Source organism: Lycium barbarum, chromosome 10 (genome assembly GCF_019175385.1).
Source record: "Lycium barbarum isolate Lr01 chromosome 10, ASM1917538v2, whole genome shotgun sequence".
In the NCBI taxonomy this organism is placed as follows: Eukaryota; Viridiplantae; Streptophyta; class Magnoliopsida; order Solanales; family Solanaceae; genus Lycium; species Lycium barbarum.
In genome coordinates, this window is record NC_083346.1 from 1,053,088 (window position 1) to 1,073,678 (window position 20,591).

Sequence of the window (20,591 nt, forward strand, 5' to 3'; positions counted from 1 at the left end):
GACAATAATGTTGGATATCTATTATTTAGTGTTGCATAATTGGTTTAAAAAATGAAAATACATAACTTAATTTTTTTCTTTGTCTTGTAATTAAAACTTATTAGCCGTACTTATTTTAGCATGACTTAGTATTTTTAGATTATAGTCATTTTCTTTATGGCTTATTAATTAGCAATATTTATTTTAACCAATTTTATTATCTTTTTTGTTGAATATTTTAATACAATGTTATCACTCATCTCACATTTTGTGTTATTTTCTTAAGAAACACCTTAATTATATAGTTGTATCTTACTAGGATTACAGAAATATTTGAAGTAAAAGTTATATGTTTTGTATGAAGACTTTTCCGGGAAAAACCCCGAAAAATCAGAGAAAACCGAATAACCCGAGGTTGAAAAACCCGAATTTTATTGGTTTGGTTTGGTGTATAAATTTAAAAACCCGACGCAATTGGTTTGATTTAGTATTTTAAAAATCCGAACCAACCCGGTCCATGTACACCCCTAGTTGTAGACTTGTAGTTGCAGTTTCACGAAAGTTCTATATGGAACATGTTGTCCCGATTAATTTAGATTTGGTACACGTATGACTTTTTTTTTTAATACTCCTCCGTCATTTTTACTTATCCTGTATATTAAAAATAGTTATCCGTTTTTACTTGTTTAGTTTAGAAAACTAAGAGATCATTTATCATTTCATACCTATTTTACCCTTATTATTAATTAATTGGGTTGAAAAGTTTAAGAATTCCTTAATGACTGGACAACTTTTAAAGTATATTGTATTGATTTCAACCATTAGGTTACCTAAAAATAATTAGAGATAATATAGTAAAATTATTATTTTATTTTTGACTATTTAATAGGTATTTCAAATCAATACATGATAAGTAAAAATGAAAAGACAGAGAATTAAAAACCATTTACCTAGATTAGGTGCACCCGAAATGTATGACTCATTTAAGATGAAGTACTTCCTGCTCATAGGTCGGTGGCATACGCGACTTTTTCATGATTGGGGTTAAAATTCAAAGAAGTGAACAACTTAATAAGTCATTATAATAATGAGCGATATTATCTCTTATGTTTATACTCAGTATTTTAATTTAGTTTTTATCTAGTAAAAAAATTGACAAAATCGGTGTTACTGGAAAACGCTTAAAGCAAAGTATATCTTCCCCTGCCTGGAGTTTTATAATTCTAGAATTCAAACTTGAAACCTTTTATTGAGAGTGAAGGATTACCTCTATCCCATCGCACTTCTTCCCTTTTTCAAGGTCACATGGCTTCTCTTTCCTTTTATTTTTTACATTATATATATATATATATATATATATATAAGCCTTCTCAGTTAAGCCTGGTGCGATTTACATCTCGTGTGTGGTTTGCGAGCTATTGCACAGTGATCAGGTTACCCAATGCACATCTAAAGGGAAGCGTCTGTCAGTGGCGGAGCCACATGTAGTGACATCCCTTCGTCGAAAAATTACACTGTGTAGCTAGGTAAAAATTTTATTTTTATGTATATACATTACATATGTACATGTTTCCTAAGATGAAAAGATTGTCTTCTAATTGGCCTGAATTGATTAGTGAGTTGGAGAGCTACATCTCCTTGACACTCCTTGGCTTCTTCGTGAATTTACTTCTTTATATTTTGACACCCCTTAATGAAAATTCTGGCTCCGCCACTGACGGCTGTGGGTTTTCATGGAGGTTAAAAAAAAACATATTAACGAGTGTTGTAACTTATTGTAGCTTATATAAATTTAAAATAATTTAAGACTAATATAAAAGCGGAACGTAAATTTGAGATAAAGAGTAAGTAACATATAACAGAAGGTAAATTTGAGATATTTATTCATATAATATATATACTTCAAATGAATAATGGATTACGAACTTCGGAAGGAAATGAGTGTTACTAACATTATCCATTAAATAATTAACTGCGGTAATCATTTTACTTGGCGGAGATAAATAATTGATAAGTGATGCCACTAGCAACTTGAAATTTACCCCCCAACACACTCTCGAAATTCAATGAATTTACTGCAAATTCTCCAATTTTCACCACTTTTGGGTTCTTTGGGTCCTTAATGGGCTGCCAACCACCAAGTGGAGTTGGTTTTGGCCCATCATGTGTTGCAAAAAACATGGCCCAACGTTGAAGCAACTACCACAATTGAAAGTCTCACAAAAATGAGAGAATTGAATTTAAAAGCCATTTTTCTTTTACGAATAATTTGTTTATTGCAGAGCTTAACACTAATTGCTGAGGGAATTATTTGTAGGAGAATTAGTTTTTGGATCATGTACAATACTCATTAAAATCTTAAAACTTTAATCACTTAGTTTTTACTCTTTGCAAATATTGTAGCTGATGAATTCGTAATTCTTTAGTTCTTTCAGTACTTTAATATATAAGATTGAATACTTTACATACTCCTTCAACTGTTTACAAATAATGTTGAGGCTCTTATTTATGCAACTTTAACGGTAGGTTGTATTGAAGATGTGAACTTCAGACTCTCAAAATACTGCAATTCGAAGTTGAACAAGTTATAATGTTAAATTAATCTATTTTAATTTAGCTCCAAAAATTAGTAAAATTAACTCTCGAGAAGCTAAACGTGACCAGTAAAAGTAAACGAAGGGAGTATTGGAATTTCACTTTCACGAAAGTTCTAAATTATTGTCATTGAAGTGTTTTTTTTTTTTATATATATATTATCATATGATTCTCGAAACATACCAGTCTGATTAATTAGGCTCGGAACGTGTAAATATGGTTCCCCACACGAGGGTTTTCATTCATGGAGCTTGAATTCGAAATCTCTCATCGAGCGTAAAGTGATTCCATCCAGGTAAAAATTTACCTGGTGGTGGTTACACCAAATCATACAAATTCACCATGGTTAAATCATAACTAAAGTAAGATACATATTAATTGACTGTAGTTTAATCATAAAAGTTCACATAAAACATATGTCATGTATTCATTAGTTTGGTGTATACACCGATACAAGTAAAGTTTTACCTCCCCTCCATTATACCAAATCCCTTGGCGTTTTTTCTTCTTCTACACTTGACTTCTCATTCCTCTTATTTTAATTTTAATTCTTTTTGTATATGTCAAACGAGTCTATAATTAAGCTCTTATTTTTGCAACTTAACTATTGTGTATATAAAAGATTTAACTTCAGCATTCTCAAAACATGCAAGCTCTTATATTTGCAACTTAACAATATATATCTAATGTAATAGATTTGAAATTCATCAGTCTCAATTTATAGCAATGGGAACATATACGTCATCTCATTTCAACGTTGAACAAGATGAAGTGTTCATATAAATTTTATTTAAGATGGCTTATGATGTTCATCCAAACGAAAGTTTACAAAAATTAAAATAGCCAAAAGAATAAGTAACATAAAACGAAACGCTAAATTTGAAATTTTTATTCATATATATGTTTTAATTAAATCGATTACAACCTTTTGAAGGAAATGAGTGTTCTAACTTTACCTCCAGAACGCTCGTGAACAACTGCTAAATAATTACCGGTGATAAATTTTTGCCTGGCGGCGATAACTAATTTATAATTGATGCCACTGACAACTTGAATTTTACCCCCCAATACTCTGTCAAACTTCAATGGAGAGTGTTTTGATATGTTGTTGTATGAATCTACTGCAAATTCTCCAATTTTCACCAATTTGGGGTCCTTTGGGTCCTTAATGGGCTGCCAACCACCAACTGGGCTTGGTTTTGGGCCATCATTTGTTGCACAAACATGGGCAAATGGTGAAGCAACTACTACAATTGAAAGAGTCACAAAAATGAAAGAATTGAAATTGAAAGCCATTTTTCTTTTAAGAGGAATTTGTTTGTGTAGTGCTTAACGCTAATTGGTGAGGGGATTATTTATAGGAAAATAAGTTAATTTGGTTAGAAGCATAGGCAAATTAGGTAGGATAATAAGTTTATTACTTTAGAGGTTAATTAAATTATGTTTTCTTAATATGGTTGGCAATAAGTTAGTTACCTAAGTTGTTTAGGAAACAAAAAAGGAAATGTTTTAAATATAAGTATGACATATGATATGGAAATAATTATAATTTTTCCAATTAAGGAAGATTTGCTGCTATGCTAGTAAATATTTTTCTATTTCATTTGAATTGACATTATTGCATAAATTCAAGTTAACATTATCATACTTTCCAATCATAAAAAGCCACTAGGACTACATGGATAAAAAGAAAATCCTCTTACCTTGAGTTTATGTCTACCTATTGTTAAGAAAAACATTAAAATAAAATAAAAAGAATGGTATTGTCAATTGTGATAATTTTCTTGACTTTTTTTTAAGTCGCATCTTAAATGATACTGGAACATAATTCAATATCTTCATAATTAGTTAATTACGGATTTCATCAATCGTTTTTAGGTTGCATAGTCATGTTAATTTTAACACCTTTACTTTATTTACATTTGTTAAATCTATAGCTAAATTGAAGACTGTTATTTTGGAGCTATCCCTCTTTACATGCTTTATTTAAATTTCGCAAAGACCTTCATGAGATTGAGTTGGTAAACTCAGTTCCCTTCTATAATGAACCTCCTTAATTTCATGTTTTGATTTAAAATCGCATTTCATTAGGGAATAAAATAAGATAAATATAGTAAAGGCCCTCAACGAAGTGGGACTATGATGCTAGATTGTACTTCAGGTTCCTCAGTCACACCCTCAAAATAAAATCATATTCTCTCTGTGTCAATTTGTTTGTCTGGTTTTGACTTGACACGAAGTTTCAGAAAGTAAAAAGAAATTTTTGAATCTTGTGGTCATAAATTAAAGATATGCAAAATGTACCAAAATATGCTTTAATCTTGTGGTCTTAAACATGTTATATGGGAAGTTAAAATTAAAGAGTTGACAAAAAATTAAAGATGTATTCTTTTTTAAACTGACTAAAAAGAAGTAAGACAAACAAATTGAAACAGATGGAGTATTATTTAAAGAATCAAAGATATAATCATTTTCATAACTTATAGTGAATCTTTGAAGTGTCCATTAACTATTTCCTTAATTGTAGTTAATATGTTAATAAGTTCATTTAATCAACGATCAAAATTTTTAAAATGGACAAGTGTCCTTCATCCAAATACGTACATTGTGAGGAAATGGAGAAAAGTTGGATACTAGATTGTTTAGGAAGCAACTTTGTATAGTTGTTTTTTTTTTCCTTCCTGACAATCAACATCACAGTCCTCTTGCATATAGAAAATATAGATGTGAAATTCGGACTTTTAAAATATTTGATTTGGAACATTTTCCGTGTCATTTTAAAGCTGAACAAGTTATAATGTCCATACATATCAGATTATTTATGCGTGATTCAAACTTGAAACCTTTTATTAAGAGCGGAGGATTATGTCTGTCTCATCACACTCCTTGCTTGTTTTTGTCTCCCGATACTTTGCTTCTCTTTCCCTTTTTTTTCTTTTTCATTATATATAATAAAAGAGTGTTGTAATTTTACTGTAGCTTATATTAAAATTTTAAAATAACTTTAGACTAATATAATACAGAACCTAAATTTGAGATTTAACATAACTAATATAGCCAAAAGACTAAGTAACATAAAACGGAAGGTAAATATGAGATTTTTATTCATATATATACTTTGAATAAATAATGGATTACAAACTTTTGAAGGAAATGAGTGTTCTGACATTATCCATTAAATCATTAACCGTGGTAATCACTTTGCTTGGGGGAGATAACTAATTTGATAAATGATGCCACTAACAACTTGAAATTTACCCCCCAACTCACTCAAAATTCAATGAATTTACTGCAAATTCTCCAATTTTCACCACTTTTGGGTTCTTTGGGTCCTTCATGGGCTGCCAACCGCCAAGTGGGCTTGATTGTGGCCCATCATTTATTGCAAAAACATGGCCCAACGTTGAAGCAACCACTACAATTGAAAGTCACAAAAATGAGAGAATTGAATTTAAAAGCCATTTTTCTTTTAAGAAGACTTTGTTTAGTGCAGAGCTTAACACTAATTGCTGAGGGAACTATTTATCGGAGAATTAGTTTTTGGATCATGTACAATACTCATTTACATCTTAAAATATTTCATAAAACTTTAATCAGTAGTTTTTTACTCTTCCCGAATATTGTAACTGATGAATTAGTAATTCTTTAGTTCCTTTAGTACCTTAATATATAAGACCGAATACTTTACATACTCCTTCAATTGTTTACAAATAATGTTGAAGCTCTTATTTATGCAACTTTAATGGCAGCTTGTATAGAAGATGTGAAATTCAGACTCTCAAAATACTGCAATTGAGACGTTTTTCGCATTTTGAAGTTGAACAATTTATAATGTCCATGCATAAATGAAATGCTAAAAATTGAGTTGTTTTTAAAAAATATATTCATTAAATAATTGGTACTTCTAAATGCTCATACACTTAAGTTTAAAGCAAAATATTAAGTGAACGAAATGAGTTTTCTGACATTGTCCTTAGAATTTTCGAAAACAACCGCTAAATATTCATCTGTGACATCAAATTCTGTGGTGACAATTGCCAGCCGATAAGTGATGCCCTTATTATCGACTTGAAATTTTCCATTGGACACACTCTCGAATATCAATTCTCTACCTTCTGCTCTGCTGTTTTCTGTACTTACTGCAAATTTTGCAACGTCCACCACTTTAGGATCACTTGTATCTTCTATGGGGTGCCAATCACCATGTGAGGGGGACGGAGCTAGAGAATCATGTACATGTTCGAACGAATCTAGTAACTTTTGATCATCATTTACTGCAAAAACATGGCAGAAGGTGGAAGCAACTACTACCATTGAAAGAATCACAAACAGGAGGAAATTAGATTTAAAAGCCATTTTTCTTTTAAGAAGAATTTGATAATGGAGTGCTTAACACTAATTGGCGAAAGGGTTATTTATTGGAAAACTTGAAAGCCAGATTAGTAATAAGCAAAATTAGGAAAGATGATAAGTTATTACTTATAGAGGTAATTGAAATTATGTTATCTTTATGATTGGCAATAAATCATCTAACAGTCAGGGAATCCCTAATAGTCAGGGAAAAGACGGATTGTTTTTAAGAAATACACGTGATTTGGAAAAATTTACAAGTTTACTAATTAAGGCCTGGAAGATACGCGACGCTGCTAATAAAAAAATTATATTTTCATTTGAATTGACATTATTGCAAAAATTCTAGTTAACATTGTCATATTTTTTGTTAACTTATTAAAACCCACAAAGGTGGCTAGATTTCTTTTAAACACGAAAACCAAGAAATGTAAAAGTGATGAGGCTGACTAAATAATGTCACGATCCAAGCTCATGACACGTGTTGTCTGTTTTGGTCTAATAGACCTCATCGATTTGTCCTTCGAGCTACACCATCTTCGAGCCCAAAAACACACGTATCATGTGACATTGCGTTATGTCTTATAATAAACCTCTTCACTTTCTTCTCTCAATTTGATGTGAGATTTGTCTAAAGTATAATATGCACTCCTTTTTCAAAACTTGTTAGTCGAGATATATGTCAATCCTTCTCTTTAACCAGCTTCATCGTCCCCTCTTCTGTCATGGGCCTCACGTTTAAATCTAACATCACTGGGGTAGTACGTCCTAGATGGAGATTTTTTTTTTTATCTTGCCTTGAATTTATGTCTACCTATAATTAAATAGAAAAAACAAAATAAAAAGATGTAAAGAATCCTATTATGGTAACTTTCTCGATTTTCACTTAAGTCGTGTCTTACCTCCACTGGGTCATCAAGCGAAGAAAATACATTACTACTCCACCTGAAATTTTCGAAATTCACTCCTATTTTCCAATAGACAGGAAAAATACATTGACATTTTTTTTTTTCATAAGATAATTATTGTTCGAAGCCAGAGACTTTAGATTACCAGCAAAGGTTGCGTTGCGATAGATAAAATCTCTCCGCCTTTAAGGTCTCGGATTCAAGTGCACGCTCCTGAGTATGAAAAAATTCTATTGGAGAGAGCTTCCCCCTAAATGGGTCTGGATTAATTAGGACTCCGATGTGGATTCCTAACACTGTGGGAAGCTAAATAAAAAGAGACTTTAGATTCAACTATTAAGATAAACTTATAATTTTGAAATTTAAGAGAGAAAATCTCATTATTATAATGTTACAAAATGAACAAGACACTAAAAGCCCCGGACCTTTCTGAGCAAGTACTTTTATAGAGTTTCCTTTTGCCAAATACAAGCATCCAATATAGTTTTCTATTTTATTTGAATTGAAATTATGAATTGAAAGTATCGCATATTATTCAAATTAACGTTATCATAGTTTCTAATCATAAAAAGTCACCGGGAGTCTCGGACTACACGGAGCAAAAAAAATAAAAAAAATCCTCTTAATTACTAGTTTATGTCTACCCATTAAAAGACAGTCCGGTACACAAAACATCCTGTGTTAGCAGGATTCAAGGAAGAGCCGCACCTCAAGGGATGTAATGTAAATAGCCTACCTTAATGCAAGCATTAAAGGCTGCTTCCACGGCTAGAACCCATGACATATAAGTCGCACGAAGACAACTTACATTGAGACCTTTCTAACAACAACTCTACCTATTGTTAAAGATAAAAATTTTAAAAATCCAAATAATAAAGATAAAAGAATGATATTGTGATGATTTTCTTGATTTTTCAAAGTCGCATTGAAACAATATAATGGACTATCCTCCCTTGCAACATATTTACATGGAGGCCTACATGGTGGCAGATTCGCCAGCAAACTTTGAAAATTTTGGACTTCACATAGCTTAGCTAAATCAAAGACTATTTCTTGGAGCTATTCCCCTTTACATGCTTTATTTAAATTCCTCAAAGACTTTTGTAAGACTGAATTGTTAGGATTAGTTCCCTTCTATCATGAATCACTTTAATATTTTGTTTTGAATTAAAATCACATTTCACTAGGAAAAATAAATAAATATAGTAAAGGCTTTCAAAATACTGTAATTGAGACATCTTTCCTCTAATTCTGAAGTTGAACAATATAAAATGTCAATACATACATATGTTAAGATGATTTATGAATATCATGAACAAAGAAAGTTCATTTACGCATAATTAATATAGACAAAAAGTAAGTAACATAAAATGAAATGCTAAATTTGATAGAAACTAAGAGTCCACCAAACGGCATAGAGAACCAGGTTCTCTATGATCTGTTCCCTCAAGTAAAAACAAAAAGTAAATAAGACAAGATATTTACTGGAAAAAATCCTTATTCAAGGTATTAAAAACCACGACCCATCGGAGTAGGATTTCAACTTCACTAAACTGAACAACTTTCATATTACAACTTTTTGCAACCTAGGAATTAAATTGTTAATCCCTCACCCCTTACAATAAGTCTATTGTAAGCTACAACCCTTGACTAACTCTAGCCAAGCATCCAAACTAACCTTGACTAACTCTAGCCAAGCTCCCAAACACACTTTGACTAACTCTTGCTAAGAAACCAAAATAAACAAAGGTTGAAACCTTCCTACAATAACACTTCTCGAAAGTAGAGTAGGATTACAAGTGAAGAATAAAATGACAAAGACTTAACAAACCTAAAACTTAAGACATCTTCAGTTGTCAGGACGTGGTCCTTGGATTTGTTGAAGCTTTGTTCTTGAGAGCACCTAGACAGCAGTGGCGGCTACACTTGAGAGAATATAAATTTATGATTTTTTAAGTGATAGGTTAAACCTTGTAACATGTTGTATATATATTAGAGAGCATGTGACCATGGATAAGGACATTTCATTTTTTGATATTGGCCTTTAGCTATAGGTTTGGTCTCTAACAGACTGCAGCTGTGCTGCTGCGGTTCTGCCAGTCGGCACAGTGACAGTACCACAGCTTTACAGCTGTGGTGCGTTGATTGCACGACACTCAGGGGACCTGATCGAGTACCTGGTCCCTCGAGTGTTTGTCAAATGATCAGAACACAAAATGGCATAACTTATCAAAATTTAATTTTTTTATGCAAAAATATATCAGGCAAATAATAGGCACTTCTAAATGCTCATACACTCAAGTTTTAAGCAAAAGATTAATCCCAAGAAATGAGTTTTCTAACATGGTCCTTAGAATTTTCGAAAACAACCACTGAATATTCATTTAATTCAGAAAATTTTGTAGCGAGAATATCTAATTGATAAGTGATGCCATTATTATCAACTCGAGATTTTCCATCCTCCACTCTTAGAAATTCAATTTCTCGGTGTTTTACTATGCTGTTTTCAGCACTAACTGTAAATTCTGCAACATCCACCACTTTAGGATCTTCTGTATCATCAATGGGCTGCCAACCACCACGTGACGGGGAAGGAGCTAAACTATTCAATACATGTTCGAACGAATCCAGTAACTTTCGATCATCATTTGTTGCAAAGACATGGCCCAAGATTGAAGCAACTACTACAGTTGAAAGAGTCACAAGAAGTAAAGAATTGAAATTGAATGTCATTTTTCTTTCAAGAAGAATTTGTTTGTGTAGTACTGCTTAGCACTAATTAGTGAGGGGATTATATATAGGAAAATTTGAAAGCTAATTTGATTAGAAGCATAGGCAAATTAGGTAAGATAATAAGTTACTTACTTTAGAGGTAGTTAGATTATGCTGTCTTAATATGGTCGCCAACAAAATTAGCTACCTAAGTGGTTTAGGAAACAAAAAAAAGGAATTGTTTTAAGTATTACTACAATCAAACCTCTCCATAACAACATCGTTGGGTTCAAAATTTTTTGGTTGTTACACAGAATTGCTGTTATACAGCTATAACAACATTTGATATTGAAATAATAGTTGGCTGTTATAGGCAAAAAAAAAAAGATGCATAAAATCAATTTTTTTTATTTTTTAATATTATAAAAATAATAAAATTATTTAAAATTTAAATCTCAAAGATATGCATACAACATACGTCACTAACTACACATTAAATAAAGTTAATTCAATTTTAATAAATTCATAACTGAATGTATAGACTATAGAGTTTTAAGATCTAAGACACACATTTTAAATCTAATTGAAAATTAAATTCTTTCAAGATTGATGGAAGAAATTTATAACTGTAACTTATTTTGTAGATTCCAATCTCTTAGTAGTGATATAACACTTTGTTTTTGTTTTCCATTTTGAAAATTATTTATAAATAAAAATAGAAGACAATGATATTTTTAAATTACAATATGTATTCATATATGGTGGGTAATTTTATTGGTATTTATAGATATTCTATTTTTATAAAGATGGTTCACTATTATATTACCAAAAAAAAAAAAGATAGCTGTTATACGAGGGGTATTTTACAAAGAGCGTACTATTATAAAGTTGGCAGCTGTTGTTATAGGTAAAATGCTGTTGTAGAGAAGTAAAATATAACATAAGAAACCTGTTCCAAAAAAAATTAGCTGTTATAAGTGGTTTAGGAAACAAAAAAAAGGAATTGTATTAAGTATAACTACAGTCAAACCTCTCTATAACAGCATCGTTAGGTTTAAAATTTTTTGGCTGTTGTAGAGAATTGCTATTATACACAGCTATAACAACATTTGACATTTTTTTTGGTCGAAAAGGAATTTTTATTTCAACCAATTGGAAATAGTTACACGACCTACTCTTTGGACTATTGAGTCAGGTTTGTCCATAAACATAATCTCTAATATACTCTACCCACTGTCCATTATCTCAGGCACAAGAATTGTTCCTGGACAATTTCCCTCAGTGTGTACATCATATGTCTAGCATGGATAACTATTTAGAGTATTTAGGACTCCTTTCCATTTACAGTTTTGGCCAATTATATGTAGTAGTAATACTATTTCTCTGACCCTTGCTGTCTTCTCTTTTCGTTGTCGTTGGAATCTTCTGTTGTTTCTTTCCTGCCAGATGTGGTAGACTACTGCTGCAAATACAATTCCAAGGACTATGCATGTTGAATTTCTACCTGTAGTCCGTTGTGCTAGCCAAGTAATCTCTGATTCCCAAGTGCCAATCTGCCTGTTGATCCCAATCCATGTCATAAGAGTTTTCCATATGAATTGAGAGTATGAGCATTGGAAGAATAAATGATCCAAGTTCTCCTCCAGATCTATTTCACATAAAACACAGTTCTTTTCCACTTGTATGCCCCATTTTTTAAGTCTATCGACTGTTTCCATCTTTCTTTGTATGGCTAACCATAGAATGAATTGGTGTTTTGGTACCAATCCCTTCAACAGTACCAATTTCTTCCAATGTACCTTTGGCCAGGATGGCTGAAGGGCTCTGTAAGCTTTGCTTATTTTAAATTTCTCCTGGACCTCATGTGAGTTTAAGTCTTCAAGTCCCGTGATCAACATCTTCCTGGCCTCAAATATTTTTCTCATAATCCAACTTGCTTGTTTGGGAGTCTCCATTTCCTACAGGTTTTGTCTCTTGATATACACACTGTGTACCCAAACTACCCAGAGTCTATCTTTTTTTTTTTTTGCCAGTGCCCATAGGAGCTTAAGGAGAGCTGCTTTATTCCATATGATAGAGTCTATGATGTCCAAGCCTCCTGATGATTTAGGTTTGCATAGTGTTTCCCAAGCCACAGGGGCTTTTTTGCTACTTTTAGTTGTTCCCTTCCAAAGAAAAGTTCTGCATATTGTTGTGATCTGTTGATGGACTTTCTTGGGAATTAAGAACACCTGGGCCCAGTAAGTTTGGACTTCAAACAGTACACTCTTGATAAGTTGCAACCTTCCAGAGTATGACAGAAATCTGGTTGTCCAGCACTTGATTTTGGCAACTATCTTATCTATGAGTGGCATACACTGATTAACACTCAGTTTCCTTGAGGATAGAGGTACACCCAAATACTTGAAAGGCAATGAACCAGCAGTAAAGCTCAACTAATGTAGTATCTGATCTCTAAATTCATTAGTCACTCTTGCCATATAAATGCAGCTTTTCTCCATATTGGCCTTAAGTCCCGATACTTCTGAGAAATGGCTAAAGGCTTGCATCATTAGTTGTAGTGAACTCTCATCTGCTCTGCAGCAAAGTAAAAGGTCATCCACAAAACAAATATGTGTAATAAGTAGCCTAGAGCATCTGGGGTGGAAGTTAAAGTCTGGATTTAGACTTAACTGTTTCAGAGACCTGCTCATATATTCCATTACTAACACAAACAGGTAAGGTGACATAGGATCACCTTGTCTGAGTCTTTTTTTTTTTTTTGCCTGAAATTGTGCAGGGCCGACTAAGAAATCTACAACAGTCTTTAGTCTGTTGGTAAGGATCTTAGCTATAATCTTGTAGAGAGTCGTACAACATGATATAGGTCTAAATTCCTTGACATATGTTGGATTAGTAACTTTTGGGATTAAAGTCATTGTGGCACAGTTTATTTCTCTCAGCATTTTACCATTATCAAAGAATTGCATAACAGCTTTCTGGACATCAGCACCAACTATTGACCAGTAATGTTTAAAAAACTCAGCAGGATACCCATCAATGCCAGGAGCCTTATCAGATGGTAAAGTTTTCACCGCATTAGTTACCTCCTCTTCAGTGACTGGTTTTAACAATTGTTGTTGCTGGGCTATTGTTAAACAAGGTCCATCTCTCACTATGTTGATGTCTATACTAGGCATGACAGGTGCTGATTCTCCTAGTAACTTTTGAAAGAACTCAATGAATTCTTTCTGTATTAGTTTAGGATCAGTAAGGTGTATACCTTGTTCAGTGTAGATGGATGTAATCTTATTTCTGGCCTGTCTGGCTTTTAGCTGGGCATGGAAATATTTAGTGTTCTGGTCTCCATGTATAATCCAGGTAGCTCTGGATTTCTGCCTCAGTATCTGCTCCTGAATATTACTCCATTTCTCTATTAGCCCATGTAGTCCTCTTTCTTCTTGGATCAACTCTGGGGTAAGGTGGTCATCATTTAGCCTAGTCTGTACTCTGCACAACTCATCTTTCATATGTTGTAGTTTGACATCAGTTGCAAACATCTCTTTTTGCATACCCTGGGTCAGTTGTTTCAGTTTTGCCAGTTTCCTACAGATAACATACATTGGATATCCCTGTACTTCTTGACTCCATGCTGCTTGGACTGCTTCCTTATATCTTTCTTGAGGTAGTAGCACATTAAGCAGTCTATATGGTTGTTTGACTGGTGGCCCTCTGGAGGCAGTTGTATTGATCATTACTGGAGAATGATCTGAACAGCCAGGTAACATATATATTGCCTCTATGTGAGTGTATTTAGTGAACCAGTCAGTGTTCCCAAAAGCCCAGTCTATATGGCTATATATTCTTGACTCTGCATCCCTTTTATTAGTCCATGAGTATTGATTTCCCCTTCTAGTGAGTTGGCCCACCCCTATATCATCTAGACATTCCTGGAAATCTTTTGTTTCACTATAATGCACAGGGGCTCCATTCAGTCTATCATCAGCATGTAATGGAGTGTTGAAATCTCCCATTATGAGCCATGCTTCACTAACACTAGTAGTCAGTAGTCTTAAATCTTGCCATAATGGTCTTCGATCAGCCACAGTGTGCATTCCATAAACAAAGGTGACATAACTACTGAAATCAGACATTTTGTCTTTCACTCGACAGTGTATTATTTGAGCTGAAGTAAATAGAGCAATCACTTCAACAGTGGTTGCCTTCCACCCTAGCCACATCCTTCCATTGGGTGCATGAGTATAGTTTGATATAAAGCTCCATTCAGGTCCCATAAACTTTTGTATTTTACTACTATTATTCTGCTTAACTCTAGTTTCCAAACAGGCAACTAGGTCCAGCTTATTCTTATAGAGAAAACTCCTAAACTCTTTCTTTTTAAAGAACTTATTCAGTCCTCTAATGTTCCATGAGCACAGTATCATATAGGAGGAATAGTAGTAGGAACACCCCCTTTGGACAGCCTTTGCGAGTGGTCCTGTTGCATACCATCTTGTTGTTGAATATCAAGAGGTTTTGCCCCTATCTGCAGAGCAGCATTGTTGTTCTTCTGGGCCATAACATCAGGATCTATATGTGGTGCTTTATGAGTCACTACAGCCTGTTTTCCCCTTGCATTCACTTGTAGATTTACCTCTGCCACCGGCTCCCCAGATGTGTTTTGCATTACAGTACTAGGTCCTGGTGTGGTGGATTTATTTGGGGGTACATCTTTAGCTTGCCATGTTGGATATTCTCTTTTCCTCCGCCTATTTTATTTCTTTGGAGCCACCTTTTCTACTTTGCATTCCCCTGCTAGGTGCCCAAAGGAGTTGCAATCAACACAAAATTTTGGTTGCCACTCATACTCTATAGCCTGTTCCCAAGTAGATCCATCAGGCTTCTCAATTACCATCTCGTTAGGCATCGGTTGAGTAATATCCATCTCTATTAGTACCCTTGCATAAGAGAGTCGTTCACATTCTGCAGTTAGTCGATCTGAATTCTCCCAAGGTTTTCCTCAGCCCAGCACTGAACTGGTAACCTTGGCAAATTTACCCAAATTGGTACAATCCTCTGTGGTTCCTTGCTAACTTCAAAATCAGAAGTCCACTCTCGAATTATCAGCGGTCTGTTTTGAAATGTATATGGCCCATTTTCAAGCATTTCTTCCTTATCTCCCTCAGATGCGAATTTGAAGACAAAGTAATCATCGTCATGATAATAAACTCTCGGTGTAGCCACTGAATTCCATACACCATAGACAAATTTCAGCATATCCTTGAAACTCGGGTTTCCCCCCATCACATATCCAATTAGTGCCGTCTTCCATTTGTCACACTGTTTCTCGAGTTCTTCGTGGTTCAATTTCACAACCTTCACTCCATCCTTGATTTCTGGTGGATAGAAGCTTAGTTGTATACCTTTTTGTCTAATCCGATTCCCTCTTACAATTTCCGCTAGGGTTTCAGTAGGCGCTGCGTTTTCCTCTTCAATTTGCACATTTTCCTCTTCTATAATTGCTTTATTCGACCCTGCAGAGTATGTAAGTTTTCGAGCTGCTACTGCCGCCATGTTAATTTCTTCGGTGGTTGGGGCCATTGGCGAGGTTTCCGGTGGGTGTTGAAATACCGTAGGTGCACTGCCCCGCCCTGGCATCCAGTGTGCTAGCATTCTCATTCGGAGTTATTGAAATAATAGTTGGTTGTTATAGGCAAAAAGAGATGCATAAAATCAATTTTTTCATTTTTTAATATTATAAAAAATAACAAAATTATTTAAAGTTTAAATCTCAAAGATATGCATACAACATACGTCACTAACTACACATTAAAGAAAGTTAATTCAATTTTAATAAATTCACAACTGAATGTCTAGAGTTTTAAGATCTAAGGCACACATTTTAAATGTAATTGAAAATTAAATTCTTTCAATATTGATGGGAGAAATTTATAACTGTAACTTGTTTTGTAGATTCCAATCTCTTAGTAGTGATATAACACTTGTTTTCCATTTTGAAAATTATTTATAAATAAAAATAGAAGACAATGATATTTTTAGATTACAACATATGTATTCATATATTGGGGGGGGGGGGGGTAATTTTATTGGTATTCATAGATATTCTATTTTTATAAAGATGATTAACTATTATATTATCGGGAAAAAAAAAGATAGCTATTATATGAGGGGTATTTTACAAAGAGCGTACTATTATAAAGTTGGCAGATGCTGTTATAGGTAAAACACTGTTGTAGAGAAGTAAAATATAACATAAGAAACCGGTTCCGAAAAAAATTAGCTGCTATAAGTGGTTTAGGAAACAAAAAAAAAAAGAATTGTTTTAAGTATAACTACAGTCAAACCTCTCTATAACAACATCGTTGGGTCCAAATTTTTTGGTTGTTGTAGAGAATTGCTGTTATACAGCTAAAACAACATTTGACATTGAAATAATAGTTGGCTGTTATAGGCAACCAAAAAAAAAATACATAAAATCAATTTTTTCATTTTTTAATATTATAAAAAATAACAATTTTTTTTAAAGTTTAAATCTCAAAGATATGCATACAACATATGTCACTAACTACACATTAAAGAAAGTTAATTCAATTTTAATAAATTCACAACTGAATGTCTAGAGTTTTAAGATCTAAGACACACATTTTAAATCTAATTGAAAATTAAATTCTTTCAAGATTGATGGGAGAAATTTATAACTGTAACTTGTTTTGTAGATTCCAATCTCTTAGTAGTGATATAGCACTTGTTTTCCATTTTGAAAATTATTTATAAATAAAAATAGAAGACAATGATATTTTTAGATTACAATAGGTATTCATATATGGAGGGTAATTTTATTGATATTCATAGATATTCAATTTTTATAAAGATGGTTAACTATTATATTACCAGAAAAAGAAAAAAAAATAGTTGTTATATGAGGGTATTTTACAAAGAGCATACTATTATAGAGTTGACAGCTGTTGTTATAGGTAAAATGATGTTGTAGAGAAGTAAAATATAACATAAGAAACCGATTCTGAAAATTTTTAGTTGTTATAAAGAGGTGGTGTTATATGCGGATGTTGTTATAGAGAGGTCTGACTGTATAACATATGATGTGGAAATAATTATATTTTTACCAGTTAAGGAAGATTTGTTGCAATGCTAATAATTATTCTTCTATTTCATTTGAATTGACATTATTGCATAAACCAAGTTAACATTATCATATTTTCTAACTATAAAAAGCCACTAGGACTACATGGAGAAAAATAAATTCTTCTTACCTTGAGTTTATGTCTACCTATTGTTAAAAAATATCAAAAAAATTCTAAACAAAAAGATTTAAAAAAATGATATTGTGATGATCTTAACATTTCTTTTAAGTCGCATCTCAAAAGATATTTGAAAGTAATCCAATATCTTCATATCAATTCATTATCAATTTCATCAATGATGTTAGAGTTGCATAGTCATGTTAATTTTAACATCCGTACAAAATGCACTTTATTCACATTTGCTGAATAATAGTAGATTCCTTCTTGAAGCAATGGACTATCCTCCCTTGCAACACATTTCCAGGGAGACAAACATTCATGGTGGCAGATTTACCATCTAACTTTCGAAATCTTGAATTTTACATAACCTAATTGAACTAGAGACTGTTTTTTAAGGTATTCCCCTTTACGTGTTTAATTTAAATTCCACAAAAACTTTTATGAGACTTAATCATTGAGATTAGTTCCCTGCTGCAATGAAACTCCTTAATTTCTCGTTTTAATTTTAAAATCGCATTTCATTAGCAAAAAATAATGGGATAACTACATGACATAACAAACATATAGTGGGTATTGACATTTAGTAGCTATAGTTTAACTTAATTACTTCTCATAGCAAACATTTGTGTATTAATGACATTTAGTAACTATATATATACACACACCAAATAGAATACCCATCACACTATTCACTTCCAACCCAACCCTCCCATCTCTCTCCCCCCTCTTCTCCCCACTGCTCCGCCGCCGGCCACCACTGACCGCCGGAACTCCGGCGAAATGCCGTGCCCCTTCACCACTGTCACTGCCAGCCCTTTCCCGTTTTCCCTTTCTTCTCCGACGAAGCTCCGACGAACCAAACAAATTTTTTATAGCTGGTTCAGCTGGTCGGCGAAGCTCCAACGAAGTCCCTCCAATCTCCGCCGTCGCCACCACGAAGAATTCAAAATGCCGACGAGGGCACGCCGGAAAAGAAAAAAAAACTCAGATCTATGCCGGAGAAGAAGAAAAAACCTCATATCTACGTCGGAAAAAAAATGTCGTCGTTGTATTCGCCGGAATTTTTTTCCGGTCAGATCTGGAAAAAGTCCAGATTTTCGTTGTATTTGTTGTATATTTACCGTGTATACAATGTTTTTCGCTTGTATTTGTTGTATACATATTAGAAAATATGGCGTATTTGTTAATTTTTTAGTGTATCTATGTTGTATACAATATTTTTCGCCTGTATTTGTTGTATACATACCGGAAAATACGACATATTTGTTATTTTTTTGGTGTATGAATGTTTTAAATTGTATTTTTCGCCTGTATCTGTTGTATAAATACCGGAAATATGATGTATTTGTGTAATTATTGGTGTATATGTATTCAATTTTTACTCGTTGTATTCATGAATACAACAAACTAATTTATGAATACAGATAGTTATTTCAAAAATATAGCGGGCCGGAAAAAATTGTTGTATTCATGAATACAACTAAAAAAAAAATTGAATACACATGTGGGAACTGAGCTGATTTGCTACAGAACGTAAATAGTGAAACATTAACTATGCATCTTGATTAAACCCCAAATGTTTGCTATTTATGTAAAATGCCCAAAAATAATATAGTAAAGGCCCTCAAAGGAGTGGACTATAATGCTTGTGTCCTCTTTCACACCCTCAAAGTAAAAACATTTATTGAAAAACGGCAAAATACATAGGTAGTCCCTTTAAGTTGTCTACAACAATCAGTTAAGACACTCCAACTATACTAATGCAGCTAACAAGTTTTCCAAATTACAAAGTTTGCCAATTTAGGTTGGAAATTAGCATCACGAATTTTGTTTGTAGTTTTGAGCAAAACCAAAAAAACTAAATCGGGGTAAAGGAGTGTGGACGCAAAAATCAGATTCTTCTATAATTTAAGAAAAAAATAAAAGATTCTTCTATAATAGCCAGGAAAATACCACGTCCCCCACTCACATTTTTTTTTAGGTTAATGAATCCAAACAATAATAATGAGAAAAAAATCCAAATAAAAAGGATCAAACTTGAAAAAACAAACTAAAAACTCAACCAAAATATATATATAGTTTGAAAGATTAAGTGGAAAATTAGAAAAGATTTTCTTTAAGAACCGAAAATATATATTCTTAGCACTTTTCAAGTGGTTTGTACGCCACTGCTAACATTAATATCTGCTCATGATTTACCTTACAATTTCGAGGGAGGGGGCTTAATTCCAACATACTTTAAGGTAACAAATATGAACTCCACAGAAGAATAAAATGTCAGTACAATACCTAGATAAAAAAAAAAAATTGTTCACGAAGAAGAGGAGTGAATATTTTACGTTTTAAATTGCAGGTCATATAAAAAAAAGGTTACACGTGTCAGCAGTTTATTTGTTCATCGGCGATTTTGTAACCCTCAATAAGACTGAGATGGGCAGGTGTTTATTTTAGGCACTTAAAATATGAGGTGTCTAACTGATTGTTGTGAACAACTTAAAGGGCTCATTTATGTATTTCGCCTTTAAAGAAACAAAGATAACATAGTTTTCCTTAACAGTAGTGAATGCTTTCTGTAACTTGATGTCCATAATCCTTATCAGATATTTAATAAGATTGTAACAATGCTGCAAAACTGATTGTATTTTTCATTGTTTTGCAATACCATTCACTTTTGGGGGATCCTCATCGGAAGAAAATACATTAAATACATTAATACCACTAAAATTCACTAATATTTTTCTTTCGACAGGAAAAATACATTAATATTTAGCATTTCCCATGAGTT

At 33.0% G+C, this 20,591-nt stretch overlaps 2 protein-coding genes across 2 annotated transcripts; both read right to left on the reverse strand.

Annotated features, from left to right (window-relative positions):
- Positions 1-6,446: 6,446 nt before the first annotated feature.
- LOC132615627 (cysteine proteinase inhibitor 6-like) lies at positions 6,447-7,000 on the reverse strand. Its single transcript, XM_060330236.1, has one exon. It carries the CDS (start codon positions 6,928-6,930, stop codon positions 6,514-6,516), a length of 417 nt encoding a protein of 138 aa, XP_060186219.1. The 5' UTR covers positions 6,931-7,000; the 3' UTR covers positions 6,447-6,513.
- A 3,091-nt stretch (positions 7,001-10,091) lies between these two features.
- LOC132615568 (cysteine proteinase inhibitor 1-like) lies at positions 10,092-10,593 on the reverse strand. Its single transcript, XM_060330176.1, has one exon. It carries the CDS (start codon positions 10,563-10,565, stop codon positions 10,149-10,151), a length of 417 nt encoding a protein of 138 aa, XP_060186159.1. The 5' UTR covers positions 10,566-10,593; the 3' UTR covers positions 10,092-10,148.
- Positions 10,594-20,591: the final 9,998 nt, after the last annotated feature.